General features: G+C 32.8%; 1 protein-coding gene across 7 annotated transcripts in view; it reads right to left on the bottom strand.

Moving 5' to 3' along the window:
• LOC127698935 (calpain-9-like) overlaps positions 1-15466 on the bottom strand; it is a 234628-nt gene that overhangs the window by 76857 nt on the left and 142305 nt on the right. For all 7 annotated transcript variants that reach the window (XM_052202688.1, XM_052202689.1, XM_052202691.1 and 4 more), the window contains 2 exons: positions 3933-4049; positions 1725-1783 (listed from right to left, as the gene is read on the bottom strand). In XM_052202688.1, the coding sequence (XP_052058648.1) occupies positions 1725-1783; positions 3933-4049 (176 nt within the window). The remainder of the gene's footprint in view (positions 1-1724; positions 1784-3932; positions 4050-15466) is intronic.

Genomic DNA, 15466 nt, shown 5'->3' with positions numbered 1-15466 from the left:
TACAAAAAATCTTAACTTTTTTTTCAAGTACACTGTAGTCACTGAACCATGAAAATGAGGTCTAGGACAATGGACAGACGGAAACTCCATAATATAAGGCATCTATATAAAAAGTATGAAGCAACCAGGTCTTCTACCTTCTTAAATATTAAGCTTTTAAGTATTTAGTTAACACAGCCACCGGATCACTATCCCTATGTTTCGCTTTCTGTGACAGGTCGCAGGCTTGACAAAAATCATCCAAACCGAACAAAATTCGAACTTGATCTGTAACTTGTCATGGTAAAACCATATACAAAATATCAAATCAATATCTTCAAGCATGACAAAAAAAAGTGCGGAAAACTGACAACTTGCGTGAATTTTTTAAGTCAAAGGACCATAACTCTGCACAAAATCATCAGACCTGAACAAAATTCAAACTGATCTGTAACTGGTCATGATAAAACTATATACCAAATATCAAATCAATATCTTCAAGCATGTAGAAAAAAATGTGGAAAACTGATTTGACGGACTGATGGATGGAGTGCAAACCTAAAGTCCCCATCAGCTTTGCCGGTAGGGGACTAATAACCTAATAATAAATCTGTTCTGTGGTTTCAGGCGAAGATTCTTCATAAAAGTCATGCCGATGACAGACACCAATTGACGATGGAAACCACAAGTGATGGCATTAACTCTTAATGAAAATTTGAGCTTGGCAAGTTAAAAAGACATACATCAGTCAGCAATACACTACACAATAAATGGGGAATGTGTCCATGGGACACAGATGATGCCCCTGTTCACATATAACATTATAAAGGGATATAACTCAAGAAATGTTAAAGTGACGCTACCCAAATTTGTACTTGATCTGAGTTTTGTGGTAGTAATCATTGTGCATAAGTTTCATAACATCTGGTTGAGGCAAACTAAAGTTAGAGAACAGAAACGAAAAATTCAGCAATTTTTCCATTTGTAAAGGGCTTAACTCTAGAACGGTAAAAGTTGAAGCCACCAAAATTGAAACTTGATCTGTGTTTTGTGGTAATAAGCATTGTGTATAAGTTTCATAACATTTGGTTGAGGCAAACTTAAGTTAGAGAACAGAAACGAAAAATTCAGCAATTTTTCCATTTGTAAAGGGGCATAACTCTAGAACGGTAAAAGTGACGCCACCAAAATTCAAACTTGACTTGTGTCTTGTTGTAATAAGCATTGTGTATAAGTTTCATAACATTTGGTTGAGGCAAATTAAGTGAGAGAACGGAAACTTTACCATTTGTAAAGGGGCATAACTCTAGAACAGTAAAAGTTGAAACCACCAAAATTGAAACTTGATCTGTGTTTTGTGGTAATAAGCATTGTGCACAAGTTTCATAACATTTGGTTGAGGCAAACTAAAGTTGGAGAACGGAAAGGAAAATTCAGCAATTTTTCCATTTGTAAAGGGGCATAACTCTAGAACAGTAAAAGTTAGAGAACGGAAACCAATTTTTGGACGTACGTACGTACAGACAGACAAGGGTGAAACTTAATGCCCCCTCCGCTACGGCGGGGGCATAAAAAAAAGAAAATGATCACAACAAAAAACTGGGGATGAACTTGTGCTCTAGAAGGGTCAGCAGTTCCTGCTCCATTTGTGACACCAGTTACAATATTGGATAATGGACTCCCAAATAAATCTTAAGTTTATTAAGTGACATAACTGATAGCTATGAATAATAAGTTAAACTTACACTGTCAACATCAAAAGCAGCAATTCCTTGTCTCTGTGCATCATAGCTCTTGAAAGATGCTGAAAAAAGAAAGTAAGTCAACTTGAAACAGAGATATGTCTTGCATGTATGTAATTTTGATAAAATTGAGAATGGAAATGGGGAATATGTCAAAGAGACAAAAACCCGACCAAAGAGCAGACAACAGCCAAAGGCCACCAATGGGTCTCCAATGCAGCGAGAAAATCTCGCACCCTGAGGTGGTCCTCAGCTGGCCCCCAAATAAAATTGTGTGCTAGTTCAGTGACGTCACACTAAACTCCAAAACATATAAATGAACTAAAATTAAAAAACATACTAGACTAAGAAAGGCCAGAGGCTCCTGACTTGGGACAGGCGCAAAAATGCGGCGGCGTTATTCATGTTTTGTGAGATCTCAACCCTCCCCCTATACCTCTAGCCAATGTAGTAAATGTAGAATTTTTGTGCTTTGTAAAGAATATTACCATAAAATATTGGATGTGAAATACCTGAACGTATAAGATGTCTGCATGTTGATTTATATTTACGAATGATGTCCTTGTACCGATGATAAAATTTAGTAAATGTTTTGACTAGTTTGTGATATCGAAAACCCTGGTGTAATAATTTTTCAGTAATACAGAGATTTCTTTCGTTGATAGTATAATGCAACGAAATTAAAATGGCAATACTTTGACATGTAAACTATGCAAAACATTCAAATTCAATGAACCATGACTGAAGGTGAAGGGTCAAATAACTTACCAAAAGAAATGAAACAAGATGTTGGAACGAAATTTTTAGTAGAAATTTGATAATGCAAGGTTAATAATTTTCATAGTCTATAGTCCAAAGCCCGTAATTTCAGCAAAAATCAGCGGAGTGGAACCAAACATAAACTTGATCTGTAACTCATCACAGTAGACTCAAATACTAAAAATTAGCTCAACATGTGAAGGCGTTTAGAAAATAAATGGGGAATGTGTACAAATTCGTACTTGATCTGAGTTTTATTGTAATAAGCATTGTGTATAAATTTCATAACATTTGGTTGAGGCAAACTAAAGTTAGAGAACGGAAACCAATTTCGGGACGTACAGACATACTGACGAATGTACAGGAGTCAAACTTAATGCCCCTCTGCTACAGTGGGGGCATAAAAAAGTCCGTATAATTGTTTGAGGAATGACAGACAAGGGTAAAACAATGTGGCCCTGACCAGTAAGTGGTGGGGCCATAAAAATACCAATGCTAATACAACTGCCTACCAAATACCTTTGAACTACCAGAAGTGGTTTCCCTTTAAATGACCTAAACACAAACTTTAACATGTAAACTATGCAAAAGTTTCAAAGTCAAAATACCAAGACTGAGGGGCAGGTGTCAATGCTAATACAACTATATACCAAATATCATTAACTTATCATTAGTTACTATATACTGATCGAATTACAAACTTTATTTAAACTGAGCAAAAGTTTCAAAGACAATAGATCATGACTGAGGGGGTGGAGCCAAATACTCTACATGGAAATGAGATGTGCCAACACTAATACAACAGAATGCCAGATATCATTGTCTTACCACTAGTAGTTCCCCTTAAATTAAACAATAATCACAAACTTACATGGTGACGCCACAGTGACAGACGCCTGAAATAGCAGTAATAGTAAGCTATAAAGGCCCCAAAATGACAAATGTAATACATTTCAAATGAGAAAACTAACGGCCTGATTTATGTACAAAACAATCAACGAAAAACAAATATACAGCAACAAACAACCACTGAAAAACAGGCGCCCGACTTTGGACAGGCACATACAGAATGTGGCGAGGTTAAACATATTTGCTGGCGCCAAACCCTCCCCCTTACCCGGAACAGTGTTGTAACAGTACAACATAAAACACGATAAAAATCAGTTGAAAAGAGCTTTACTCATAAAATCAATATGAAGCACATACATATCATACCTAGTCTTCATAAATAGCCATAATGTGTTAGAATATATAAGTATTTGGTAAACAGGAAGTTAAGGAGCAATGAATTTAAAAAGGTATAACACAGTAAAGCATGCTCACATAAAAGCTTGATACAAAATTTCAAGAGACTGATTTGTAGAGAAAAATTAGACAGTCAGACAGACAGCATATAATTATATGACACTTGGAGCTGTTTAATTATATAAGACAACTAGCCAGAAATCTTACCTAACATTGTTTTAAGCTTGATGGCACACAGCATAAAATCACTGAATTCTATCTCTCCTTCTTTATTACTGAACCTCATAACTAGAGTGCTGAATGTACGGTTACTCAGTTTGAATCCTGCAAGAAAAATCAAATATACACTTATCTTGCGTGATGTATTTTATACAAAAACTAATATAATAAACCTATGGACAGAGAGAGAAGGTTGAAAAATAAGCCCTGAATAACTAGTGGTAAGCTTGAGCTATTACTAAGACGACTCTCCAACACAAATAAACATTCTCAGTCACTTGATGGCCCTTCACAGAATTTTCAGATTTTTTTGTTTGGCATTACTTTAGAGTTTTTAAACTGTTTGATCAGAATTAAGATTTGATTTTGGTGGTCATATTTTTATCAGACTGGAAGAAATGAGGATTTTTTCAAAGTATCTTCCATATATTATTATTTTGGCCCATTTAAATTTTTAATTCAACAACACTGATGAGTCGATTGTAGATGTAACACGCGTCTGCAGTACAAAATTTTAATCCTGGTATCTATAATTAGTTTATTTTTCAAGTTTTGATCAGAATGACCATTTTAAGTGTCAGAGAACAAGATGGAAATGTGATTTCTCATAAAGACAATTAAAACATACAGCATCAATTCTCCAATGTACACCATCTAGCACATGAAACAAGAATTCAATTATCATTCCAATAAAATATGAAAAATAATAAAATATAGATATCTTGGGGGGGGGGGAGGGCACTTCCTATATACAAGGTGATAGGACGTGCTGCTGGAATGGGTCATGGGGGGGGATTGGGGGGGAGAGGGCACTTTCTATATACAAGGTGATAGGACATGCTGCTGGAATGGGTCATATTCCAGCTGTAAAATATGTGAATAGATGGGGAAAACTATCAGAAATATATGATAAGGTCAATAAAGTTCGTCTGTCATCTTTCTTGGTGTTCCAGGCTGTGTTTTTATCCACAAATTTTCCCTCTTTTGACACTTTGGTATTCCACTTTTTCAACATGCTACATGAAACTCAACCAATATGGGGAAAAGGTTACATTTTTATCTACGCAATATATGAAAAGGTAACATTTTAAAATCTAAGTTATATGAAAAGGGTTGGGTAACAGAACCCAAGCAGCACCCCCTATCAATTAAGTACTGAAGTACACATCTATATAGTATGTTCTGATTATCTACAAAGATTCATGAAAATCTGTTGTTAGATATAAGAAGATGTGGTATGAGTGCCAATGAGACAACTCTCCATCCAAGTCAAAATTTAAAAAAAGTAAACCATTATAGGTCAAAGTACGGTCTTCCAACACGGAGCCTTGGCGTGTGTGGTTTTCGAGGAGTTGCGATGACAAGAACAGGACAAATTGACTGACGGACAGACAGGTCAGAAATATTAAACCCTTGGCATCTTTATTGCGTGGGGTATAATAATTGACTATAGAGCTTCAACGGCATAAAAAGACTAAAGGCTCTAAAGAGCCTGTGTTGCTCACATAGGTCAATGTGCATCTTCAACAATGGACACTCTCTAACATTGTGGACTAGAACAGAATTAATGACAAAAATCTCTTTTTTGTTAATCTGGTCTTGCTGATCATATCGCTAATTAAAGGGAAAGTCCGCGATTTTTTACTTATCATCTAAATATGTTCATCTTAACATAAGAAACACATTCACAAAGTTTTATATTTATATTCTTTCTAATAACGGAGAAAATCAAGTATTTGTAACTTTTTTGGTTGACCTACGTCACTGGGTTGTGACGTTTTAACCCGATTTGTTGAATCATGGGAAAAAATAAAATCTGTTAAAGTCTTAATAGCTTATCAGAATTTTACGTAATTAAAAGCGCACAGATGACCGTTGGTCGTAGTTAATAACCACAATATAAGAATGAAAGAAAATGAATATGTGTGTACCGTTTTGTATTGATTGAATAAAACTTCCTATATGAAGTTATCTAAATATAAATATTTTCGAATTAATTTCATAAATTATTGTTGAGATTTTTTCATAAAATATCTGTTGAACACTTTGACTGATATTAAACTGTTTTATTTACCGTTAAAACTTTGGTAACCATTTCAAGGCAAGGTGAACAGAGTGTGTATATTATTTTGTAAAGTCATTGTTTATTTATCGATTTGAGGAGAATTCGTTTGAACTTTCCCTTGCAGCAATTTAGCCTCAGGCGTACACAGGTGTGAATTCAAGCGTACACAGGTGTGAATGTTGTCATTTTGAATGGATGAAAAGAAAGAGTATAGCGTGTTTAATACACCAAGCTGAAATACCCGATGATAATAGAGAAACAATTATTAAAATGTATAAATTAATTGAAAATAAAAATTCAATTTTTTTAATTCCGGAAGTGTATTTTGAAATGGAACAATTTTCGATTACGCTCTATGCAATTAGCATAAAATTAAAATATGAAGTTAAAAGAAAATTAATTTAACATTTCCCAATTAATAATTGCACATCTGTTTAATTTACTTTACCGGAATTCTTTAACTTGTATTTAAATCTGGCGATGTTTAAATGCTAACAATCGAAAAACTATCGCAATTTAAAAGTTTTTATTGAAAAAATACAATAGTACAACATGCATGATTTTTTATCTTCTTTTTAAAATTTCATTCCTACATAATAAATTCAACTAACAATCTCTTAGAATAATTATTTGTGAAAAGAATGCCAATTATCATTTATTTCATTCATAATAAATCTAAGCTATTAAAATAATTGTTTATTCCGTCTGGAAATTTTTATTTCCTTTTTTTTTCTTTTGATCTGTTTTTTGTATGAGGTGTTCTAATTGTCTTTAACGGTTTGAACATATGAAAATTAAATATAATCATTTTTATATTATATTATAATTTAGTGTAATACTCTACAGGGTGGCCGTCATTAATCCAAAATAGTAATTGTAGTAATTAATGGCATAGCTTAGTAATGTATTGCTGACAATGACGATTTTAGAACAGTTCGTCTCCTTGAAACAAGCTGTACTAGTATACTTTTCCTGAGGTATAAGCGCCGTTGAAGACGAGCTCCAGATGTTCTTTCTAAAGGACAAAGCAGACTAATAGCGTATCATTCGTTTGTTTGTTGGGTCAGGGGAGGCCAACCACTTGCCCAGAAAAACAGAATCACCATACAAGCATAGTTGTCAACACTATCGGATGGGGTACACGAATGCTTCCAAGAATGAGCAAGTGACATGTCTGACTCTGAACAGTCAGTAAACGAACTGAACAATGATCTACAGACATCGACCTCTTATTCTTGATATCATAAACTGCATGCATGTACGTTTATGAGAGCGATTATTTATCTTGTACCTGACGAAAACTTAATGCCTGCATGGTTATGTATCTTGCTATACGTTTTTATTGGTTTGGTGTGTGTTCACTCAAAATCGTAATTCAAAGATAATGTTTGTGAGATGTAATTTCACTTCTCAATACCGAATTTCGTCTATATATTTCACAAGTGTACACCACTGAGAAGCTCTGATTGTATATAATTCCTTTTTTTTTTTGTGTGGACCATCGTTGTTAACAGCAATATTTGATGAAGCAGATGATGATAGCAGAAAGCAATATGAGCGTATTATTTATCGTGTCTGACGAAAACTAAATGCCTGCATGGTTATATCTTGCCATTTTGTATTGGTTTGGTGGGTGTTCACTCAAAATCGTAATTCAAAAATTGTGTTTGTGAGATGTAGATTCACTTCAATAACGAATTTCGTCTATATATTTGTGACAAGTGTATACCACGGAGAAGCTCTAAAGGTATATTACTCCCATTTGGTTTGGGTGTGAACCATCGATGCTTACAGCAATATTTAATGAATAAGATGATGATAGTAGAAAGAAATATGAGCGTCATGTGGCAAATATTACATAAATGTCGGACTATGAGTTATCTATCTGTATGAAAAGATTTCCAATACAACCATATTGAGTAGGATTTTTACATGCTATACTCGAGTCGTACTAGTATACAGGCTTCTCATGTCGCCGTTTGACTCAGACACACATCTTTTACTTTAAGATGTATGAAAGATTCAATATATATATTAAATGTAACAATAATGAAATGCCTACAGGCAATAACTAAACGGGTATGAAGGGTATACAGATTTATTCTTATTTACATAATCATTAACAAACTAAATAAATTGAACAAAGAAACACAGTGACACTACGATATAACAAATGGGATACTTAATTATTTTTAACCATGCTATGCAGAAACTTAACACATCAAGTCAGCGCACGTGAATACCAATTTGGAACACGATGTGTGATTTTGTATAAAAATATCAAAGCGAGCAGTAACTTTGTCTAGCAAACATTTTTTTACTATGCCTCTCTTTATCTCTTTTCCTTTACAATAACTATTACCCTTTTCGTCGATCATTCTCTATGTAGTATAATTTTCTCTAATCGGTTATTTTTTTTTTTCACTATGCCACTCTATCTCCGTTCCTTTACAGTGACTGTTTCCCCTGTCGTTCTAATCCGTATAAAGATAGGGACATTAGACATAGAAGGAGCTCTCTTATCGTCAATAAATAAATATTTGATACTGACTATAAGTGCTGCATTACTTTATACTGCATGTTTGCCAATCGTCAAAAGCTTGCATTTGCGTGAAGAATTTTTTTTCAAAAGAAGGGTCCAGAATCATGACAAAACAGTATATGTATTTCACAAATTTTTTTAAAGATCATGTTTATAAAATTTTTTAAACTTATTATCAGCAAAAATAGTGGATACTATTATTATCAGAACATCATTCATTAACAGGTGGAATTATAATTTCAAACACGCACAAGATAAATAACGTCGGACAAATATATGTGGTTCAATAAATGTTACCTGTGCACGTCGGGTACCTCAATTAAGAAGCCATGCATGGATGGACCTGTATAATATATTGTGTAATAGGAATTTTTAGTCGACAGGATGTCACTGGAATAACCAAGGACGTGTCTAATACACGTCCTTGGGATAACTAACTGAATGTGTCGCTCTGACACGACATCTATCAATAATTCTGACATACCTATTATCAATTCGGGAGGAAGCCAATATATATATATATATACCCGGTATATATAATAAGATAACGTAAATAAAATTTAAAAAGAAAAAAAAATATACATTTTTTTCCAAACATACCAGATAGGGTCACACATTTAACTGTAAAGTGTCTTTATAAGTGACTGTTCCGAATTGATCCCGTATCAATTTGATATAGTTAAAAGATTAGTTAAAAAACTTTTTTGATAAAAAAATGAGATGTCCAATATTTTGATATTTACATTTCTATAACCTGCACTACAAACCAGTAAAAGTCTGAAATGGCCTATATCTGTACTCGACTGTACTGATTTTTACTCGACCAGTCTGAATTGGTCTGAATTTTACTTAATATTACTCGACCCAGTCTTAACCATACTCGACTGTACTGATTTGTACTTGACCCTTATCTTTGCTATTGAAAATAGTCTCAACTATTACTCGACCAGTCTGAAACAGTCTTAACCCAGTCTGGACCAGTACTCGACCAGCTCTCGACCTATTTTTTCAGTCTGAACCATACTCGACCAAAGGTCTGAACAATACTCGACCAGTCTGAACCATACTTGACCAAATAACCTCTTCTTTATAATTTTGATTTTTTAAATAACTTTCTCTTTAACTCACATGACAACAGCCACAATTAAATAAAGATATATATAAAAACATTTTTTTACATTCTTTAATAATACATGATTCTCTTAGATTTGGCAAATCGAGATAGTTAAATTATCTAATTTTAAAGTCTGAGTCTTGTTAAATAAAAGACTTTTTTTACCTGAAAACCACACCTATACTGAGGGTAATAAAACCTTATTAAAAATAAGGTGCTTTTTGTTTGGCATGCGTTTTTTTTTTAAACAAAACTTGATTTTCCTAAATTCCTAAATAAAAGCGAATGTAGGACAGAAAGTCACAGGACAAAAAGTCACAATTCAGTTTTGAGATTATTTTTCTTTGAACAATAAAACACTTATTTTTAAAAAAACATTTTTGTATTTTTCTTGAAACAATATCAATAATGATCAAATAATTGTTAAGAAAACAAAATGTTACAATGTCTTGGTACTTAAATGGCTTCATGGTTCTAAGAAATATATCCTTTGCATGATTAAAATTTTATAAATCTTTATTTATCAAATTAAATCTTATGAACAATTTTCTAAACTGTAAAATGAATATGTGTAATAAAAAGTAAATATTTCAAGATCTTTCTCATAAATATTCAAACAATTGTATACAAATTATTTGTGACTTTTTGTCCTATCAAATTTGTGACTTTCTGTCCTGTGACTTTCTGTACTTGGGTTTCATGGTTACATACAATAGTTATATAACTATCTTTTTAATGAGCGCGAGGTAACAACAGCCAACAAAATCACTGACATTGTTTAACCTTATATCAGAAATATATCTATTCCTATTTATAATTTGGGATATATATATATATTTTAAAAGGGATAAAAAAATTAAAGAAAGGAATAAAATTTTGCTTCTGATTAGGGGTAAACTATAAAGTAATACATCCTGCTTGACCCACACTGATTAAAAAGATCACACCTGGTCAGAGAGTAATAAATTTTAAATAACATCCATTGAAAATTACAACATCCTGTAAAACTTAAATAACAAGGCTTTTTGAATTCACTAGATAAGTAATACACGAGTTTAAGAAATATAGGGTTTTCTTTTTACCTGTAAAACACCTGTGTTGAGGTAATTAAACCATTAAACCTTATTAAACTGCTTCTTGTATGCCATGTCTTTAATTTTGACAAAACGTATTTAAATTTAATTAAAATAAATTTCTACTGCAACTTTGGAATACATATCCTTTTTTAAAAGGTTATCATGCAGGATTGCTATGTAAGTTTTATTATTATTATTATATTAAATTTTTGGTTTTACAAAACAAAGGTGTCAATTTTAACATTTATTAAGTTCCTTTATATACTATTTTATATTTATTTTGATAAAAAAAAAATTGAATAACATTTAAGATATTTGAATAATGGTTGAAAGTTCTAGTATTTTTGATGTGCATAAATCAATGTGAACATGATATCATGTATATAAAAATTCATTTAACGAACTTAATTTATTACATGATTTTTTTTTAATCCAACCAGAAATTTGATCACCTTGTTTTATTTCAATTTTAAATGTGATATACATTTTATATATATATATATATGAATAACAGTTCCTAAATTAATGAAAAAATAATATAGATAGATACAAAAAATAGGTCTAGGTTGGTTAAGACTTGGTCGAGTATGGTTCAGACTAGGTCGAGTATGGTTCAGACTAGGTCGAGCATGGTTCAGACTTGGTCGAGAATGGTTAAGACTATGTCGAGTATGGTTCAGACTCGTATAAAATGGTTAAGTACTGGTCGAGTACAAGTTCAGACTGTTTAGTATGGTTCAGACTACAGTCGAGTAATATCAAGTAAATTTCAGACCAATTCAGACTGGTCGAGTAAAAATCAGTTCAGTCGAGTACAAATATAGGCCATTTCAGACTTTTACTGGTTTGTAGTGCTGGGAATATTATACTATATCAACATATTTTGTCTTAGCTAAAACCTCTTTCTAACATTGCTCCCCGTCAATATCCGTTAAATATCATAATTTAAAAATGTTATTTATCGTATAACTTTATTAATTTAAAAAATTAACTTGACTAAATACGGAACTATTCTTTATATAAACCAATGCACTTTATATAAAAGAGGCATACTAATGATTCTTTTGTAAATCAGTGATTGTTACAAGAACACTGCATTTGTCTTTCTTTTAATTGAAACTTTTCTTCCTCATCAAATCTATATTTTATTGAATCAACAAATTCTTATCATATAAGGATTTGATAACTATAGCTATCAGAACTGCTAGGTTATTTTGTTATTAAAAAAAGTATAATTACCATCAAATCTCCCTCGAAACAAGATTGTTCAAAATGGTCTTCACGCATCAACTTGTGCTTGCTTTAGGTCATAACTATTTTCTTTTTTTGTGGGTTTAGGAAAACTATTTAGACTTTTGTCATAACCTTGTCAGACAGAACAACCGTACGCTTGATAAGACATTTTCACAATGGGTGATCATCTACGGTAATCCCCGATTGATGATGGGAGTTTTTAACGCACGGTCGGTAAATCCCCGATTCATTTTGGTCTTTGTGGTTTATAGATATCACGTGACTTTTTAGATTGAACATGCCGACAAGATGGCGATATGTCGAGAACTGATAGTGAATTTCAAAAATCGATTTTGATCTCTTTTCATAGAGAATAAAAGTTTTTTATTTATGAACATGTGGTTTTTTATGCTTAAAGAACAAAATATCAATTTTTCATTTTTTTGCGGAGTTTCCCTTTAAAGCTTCCATATATCTATATTTAAGATACAAGGCAAAATGTAAAATAAAATGCTCCGCTGGGTGCAGCTTGATACGACCGCAGAGGTCGAACTCTGAACAGTTGGGGCAAGTATGGACACAACATTCAAGCTTGATACAGCACTGAATTTGGATTGTGATTAAATATTTGACACAGCATAGGTTTCTGACACAGAATGAATGTGGTTTAAGAACTTAAAAATTTTATTCAAACCATATCATTATTATTTGCTTTTATATATAAATCAGAAATAACCAATTTAAAATGGAAAATTTTAAAGAAAAAAAAAGGAAAAAAAGGAAAAAATAATCCCTCCCCCAAATTTTTTGAACCCCCTTATGATTCATCACCCCCAAACTCAATCCCAGCCTTCCCTTTGTGGTATGGTACCTTGCAGTACAATTTCAGAGAGATCCATACACTTGAACACAAGTTATTGTCTGGAAACTAGAAAAATGCTTGTTTTAAGGCCCCTGTTTGGCCCCAAATTCCTAAACGTTTAGGGCAATTATTCCCAAACTCAAACCCAGCTTTCCCTTTGTGATATGGAACCTTGTAGTACAATTTCATAAAGATCCATATACTTACACACAAGTTATTGTCCTGAAACTAGAAAAATCCTTGTTTTTTGCCCCTTTTTGGCCCCTAATTCCTAAAATTTTGAGGCAATCACCCCCAGAATCAATCCCAGCCTTCCCTTTGTGGTATGGTACCTTGCAGTACAATTTCAGAGAGATCCATACACTTGAACACAAGTTATTGTCTGGAAACTAGAAAAATGTTTATTTTTGGCCCCTTATTCCTAAATCCGTTTGGGCAATTACCCCCAAACTCAATTCCAGCTTTCCCTTTGTGATATGGAACCTTGTAGTACAATTTCAGAAAGATCCATACACTTTACACACAAGTTATTGTCCTGAAACTAGAAAAATGCTTGTTTTTTGCCCCTTTTTTTGCCCCTAATTCCCAAAATTTAGAGGCAATTACCCCCAAAATCAATCCCAGCCTTTCCTTTGTGGTATGGTACCTTGCAGCACAATTTCAGAGAGATCCATACACTTGAACACAAGTTATTGTCTTGAAATTAGAAAAAAATGCTTATTTTTGGCCCCTTTTTCCTAAACGTTTTGGGCAATTACCCCCAAACTCAATTCCAGCTTTCCCTTTGTGATATGGAATCTTGTAGTACAATTTCAGAAAGATCCATACACTTACACACAAGTTATTGTCATGAAACTAGAAAAATGCTTGTTTTTTGCCCCTTTTTTTGCCCCTAATTCCTAAAATTTTGAGGCAATTACCCCCCAAATCAATCCCAGCACTCCCTTTGTGATATGGAACCTTGTGGTACAATGTCAGAGAAATCCATACACTAGCACACAAGTTATGTCTGGAAGTTACAAAAATGCTTATTTTTGGCCCCTAATTCCTTAATTGTTAACGGTACCATAAGTCCATAACCCCCAAAATCAATCCAAACCTTCCTTTTGTGGTATTGAACCTTATGGCAAAATTTCATAGAGATCCATTCACTTAAACTAAAGTTAGAGTGCGAAAACCAATGTGTCTTCGGACGACGACAACAACGACGCCAACGTCATACCAATATACGACAAAATTTTTTTGCGGTAGTATAAAAATGGGTAAAAATCGCCATTAAAGGGCAATAACTCTAATAAAGAGTTGTCAGACAATTTCCTCCATATGACTTAATTGTAGATCTTGTCTTACTGATCATTTTTGCCTATTTATTATAATTTTTAAGATATAAGTCAAAAACGCAAAAAAATGGTAAAAATCATCATTAAAGGGCAATAAAATGCTCCTATGGGCGCACAGCTTGATACGACTGCAGAGGTCATACCCTGAACAGTTGGGGCAAGTATGGACACTACATTCAAGCTTGATACAGCTCTGAATTAGGTTTGTGATTAAATATTCGACACAGCATGGTTTCTGACACAGAATGTATGTGGTCAAAGAACTGAATAATTTGAAATTGGACTTATCTATTATGGTCCAATATCCAAAATCTAAATACACTGTTCAATTCAGCATATCCAAGTACACCAAGAATTTAATTTATTTATAAATGGACAATATCAGCTAAGTTTTTAAAGGGTACATCATAAAAATAAACATAATATAGCATTCTGAAAACTAATTTATACAGAATAACAAAAAATTTGTAAGGGTTCCGCGGAACCAAGTGTCTCGCCTACTTTTGCTGTTAATCGCAGGCTCAACAAAAAAGAGGAAAAAAATTAATAAAAATATTCCTCTCTATACTATCTTTTGATTGTAAGTAGCTTCTGTCCAAGTTTGGTAAAAATCCAGGATAGTTTATGAATCTAATAAATGTTTTAAAAACTTAAACTGCAGACTGTATGTAATGTTAACTGGAAGAAAAACTAAGCCCATTTATAAGTAAAATACGGAAAAAACGGAATAAAATTTTTACAAAATTTCCTTCTAGATACTAGCTTTTAATCATAAACAAGCTTCTGTCCAAGTTTGGTACAAATCCAGGATAGTTTAAGAAAGTTTTTAAAATTTGAAAAACTTTAACCACAGAGTTAATGTAATGTTAACTGGCAGAAAAACTAAGTCCATTTATAAGTAAAATACAGAAAAAATTGAATTATTTTTTTTACAAAATTTACCTCTGGATACTCGAATCGATGTTTTTATTGTGCATCAAAATAAGTTTCCTTAGTAGTTCCAATCAATCAATCTGTTTATATAATGATCAGATCTGCATGTTAAACTTATTGTTTGTCGATAACTTTGAAGCTTTGATGTTTGACCATGCTGATAATTATGTTTAAGGAGCACATTTTATGGAGATAATTACAGAACAAATTAATAGACCCAAGTCAAACATTCATAAAAGATCAATAAATGAGATTGAAACAATAATAAAACTGATCAAACTTCTGTTAAAAGATTTATGAGTCTTGACCTCAGCAGATAGCAGTTGAGGAGAAAGATGAAAAATTATACATGTAAAG

This window comes from Mytilus californianus, unplaced genomic scaffold (assembly GCF_021869535.1).
Source record: "Mytilus californianus isolate M0D057914Y unplaced genomic scaffold, xbMytCali1.0.p SCAF_4, whole genome shotgun sequence".
NCBI classification, from domain to species: domain Eukaryota; kingdom Metazoa; phylum Mollusca; class Bivalvia; order Mytilida; family Mytilidae; genus Mytilus; species Mytilus californianus.
The sequence above is the reverse complement of the archived record's forward strand: the minus strand, read 5'-3'. Positions and strand labels throughout refer to the sequence as shown.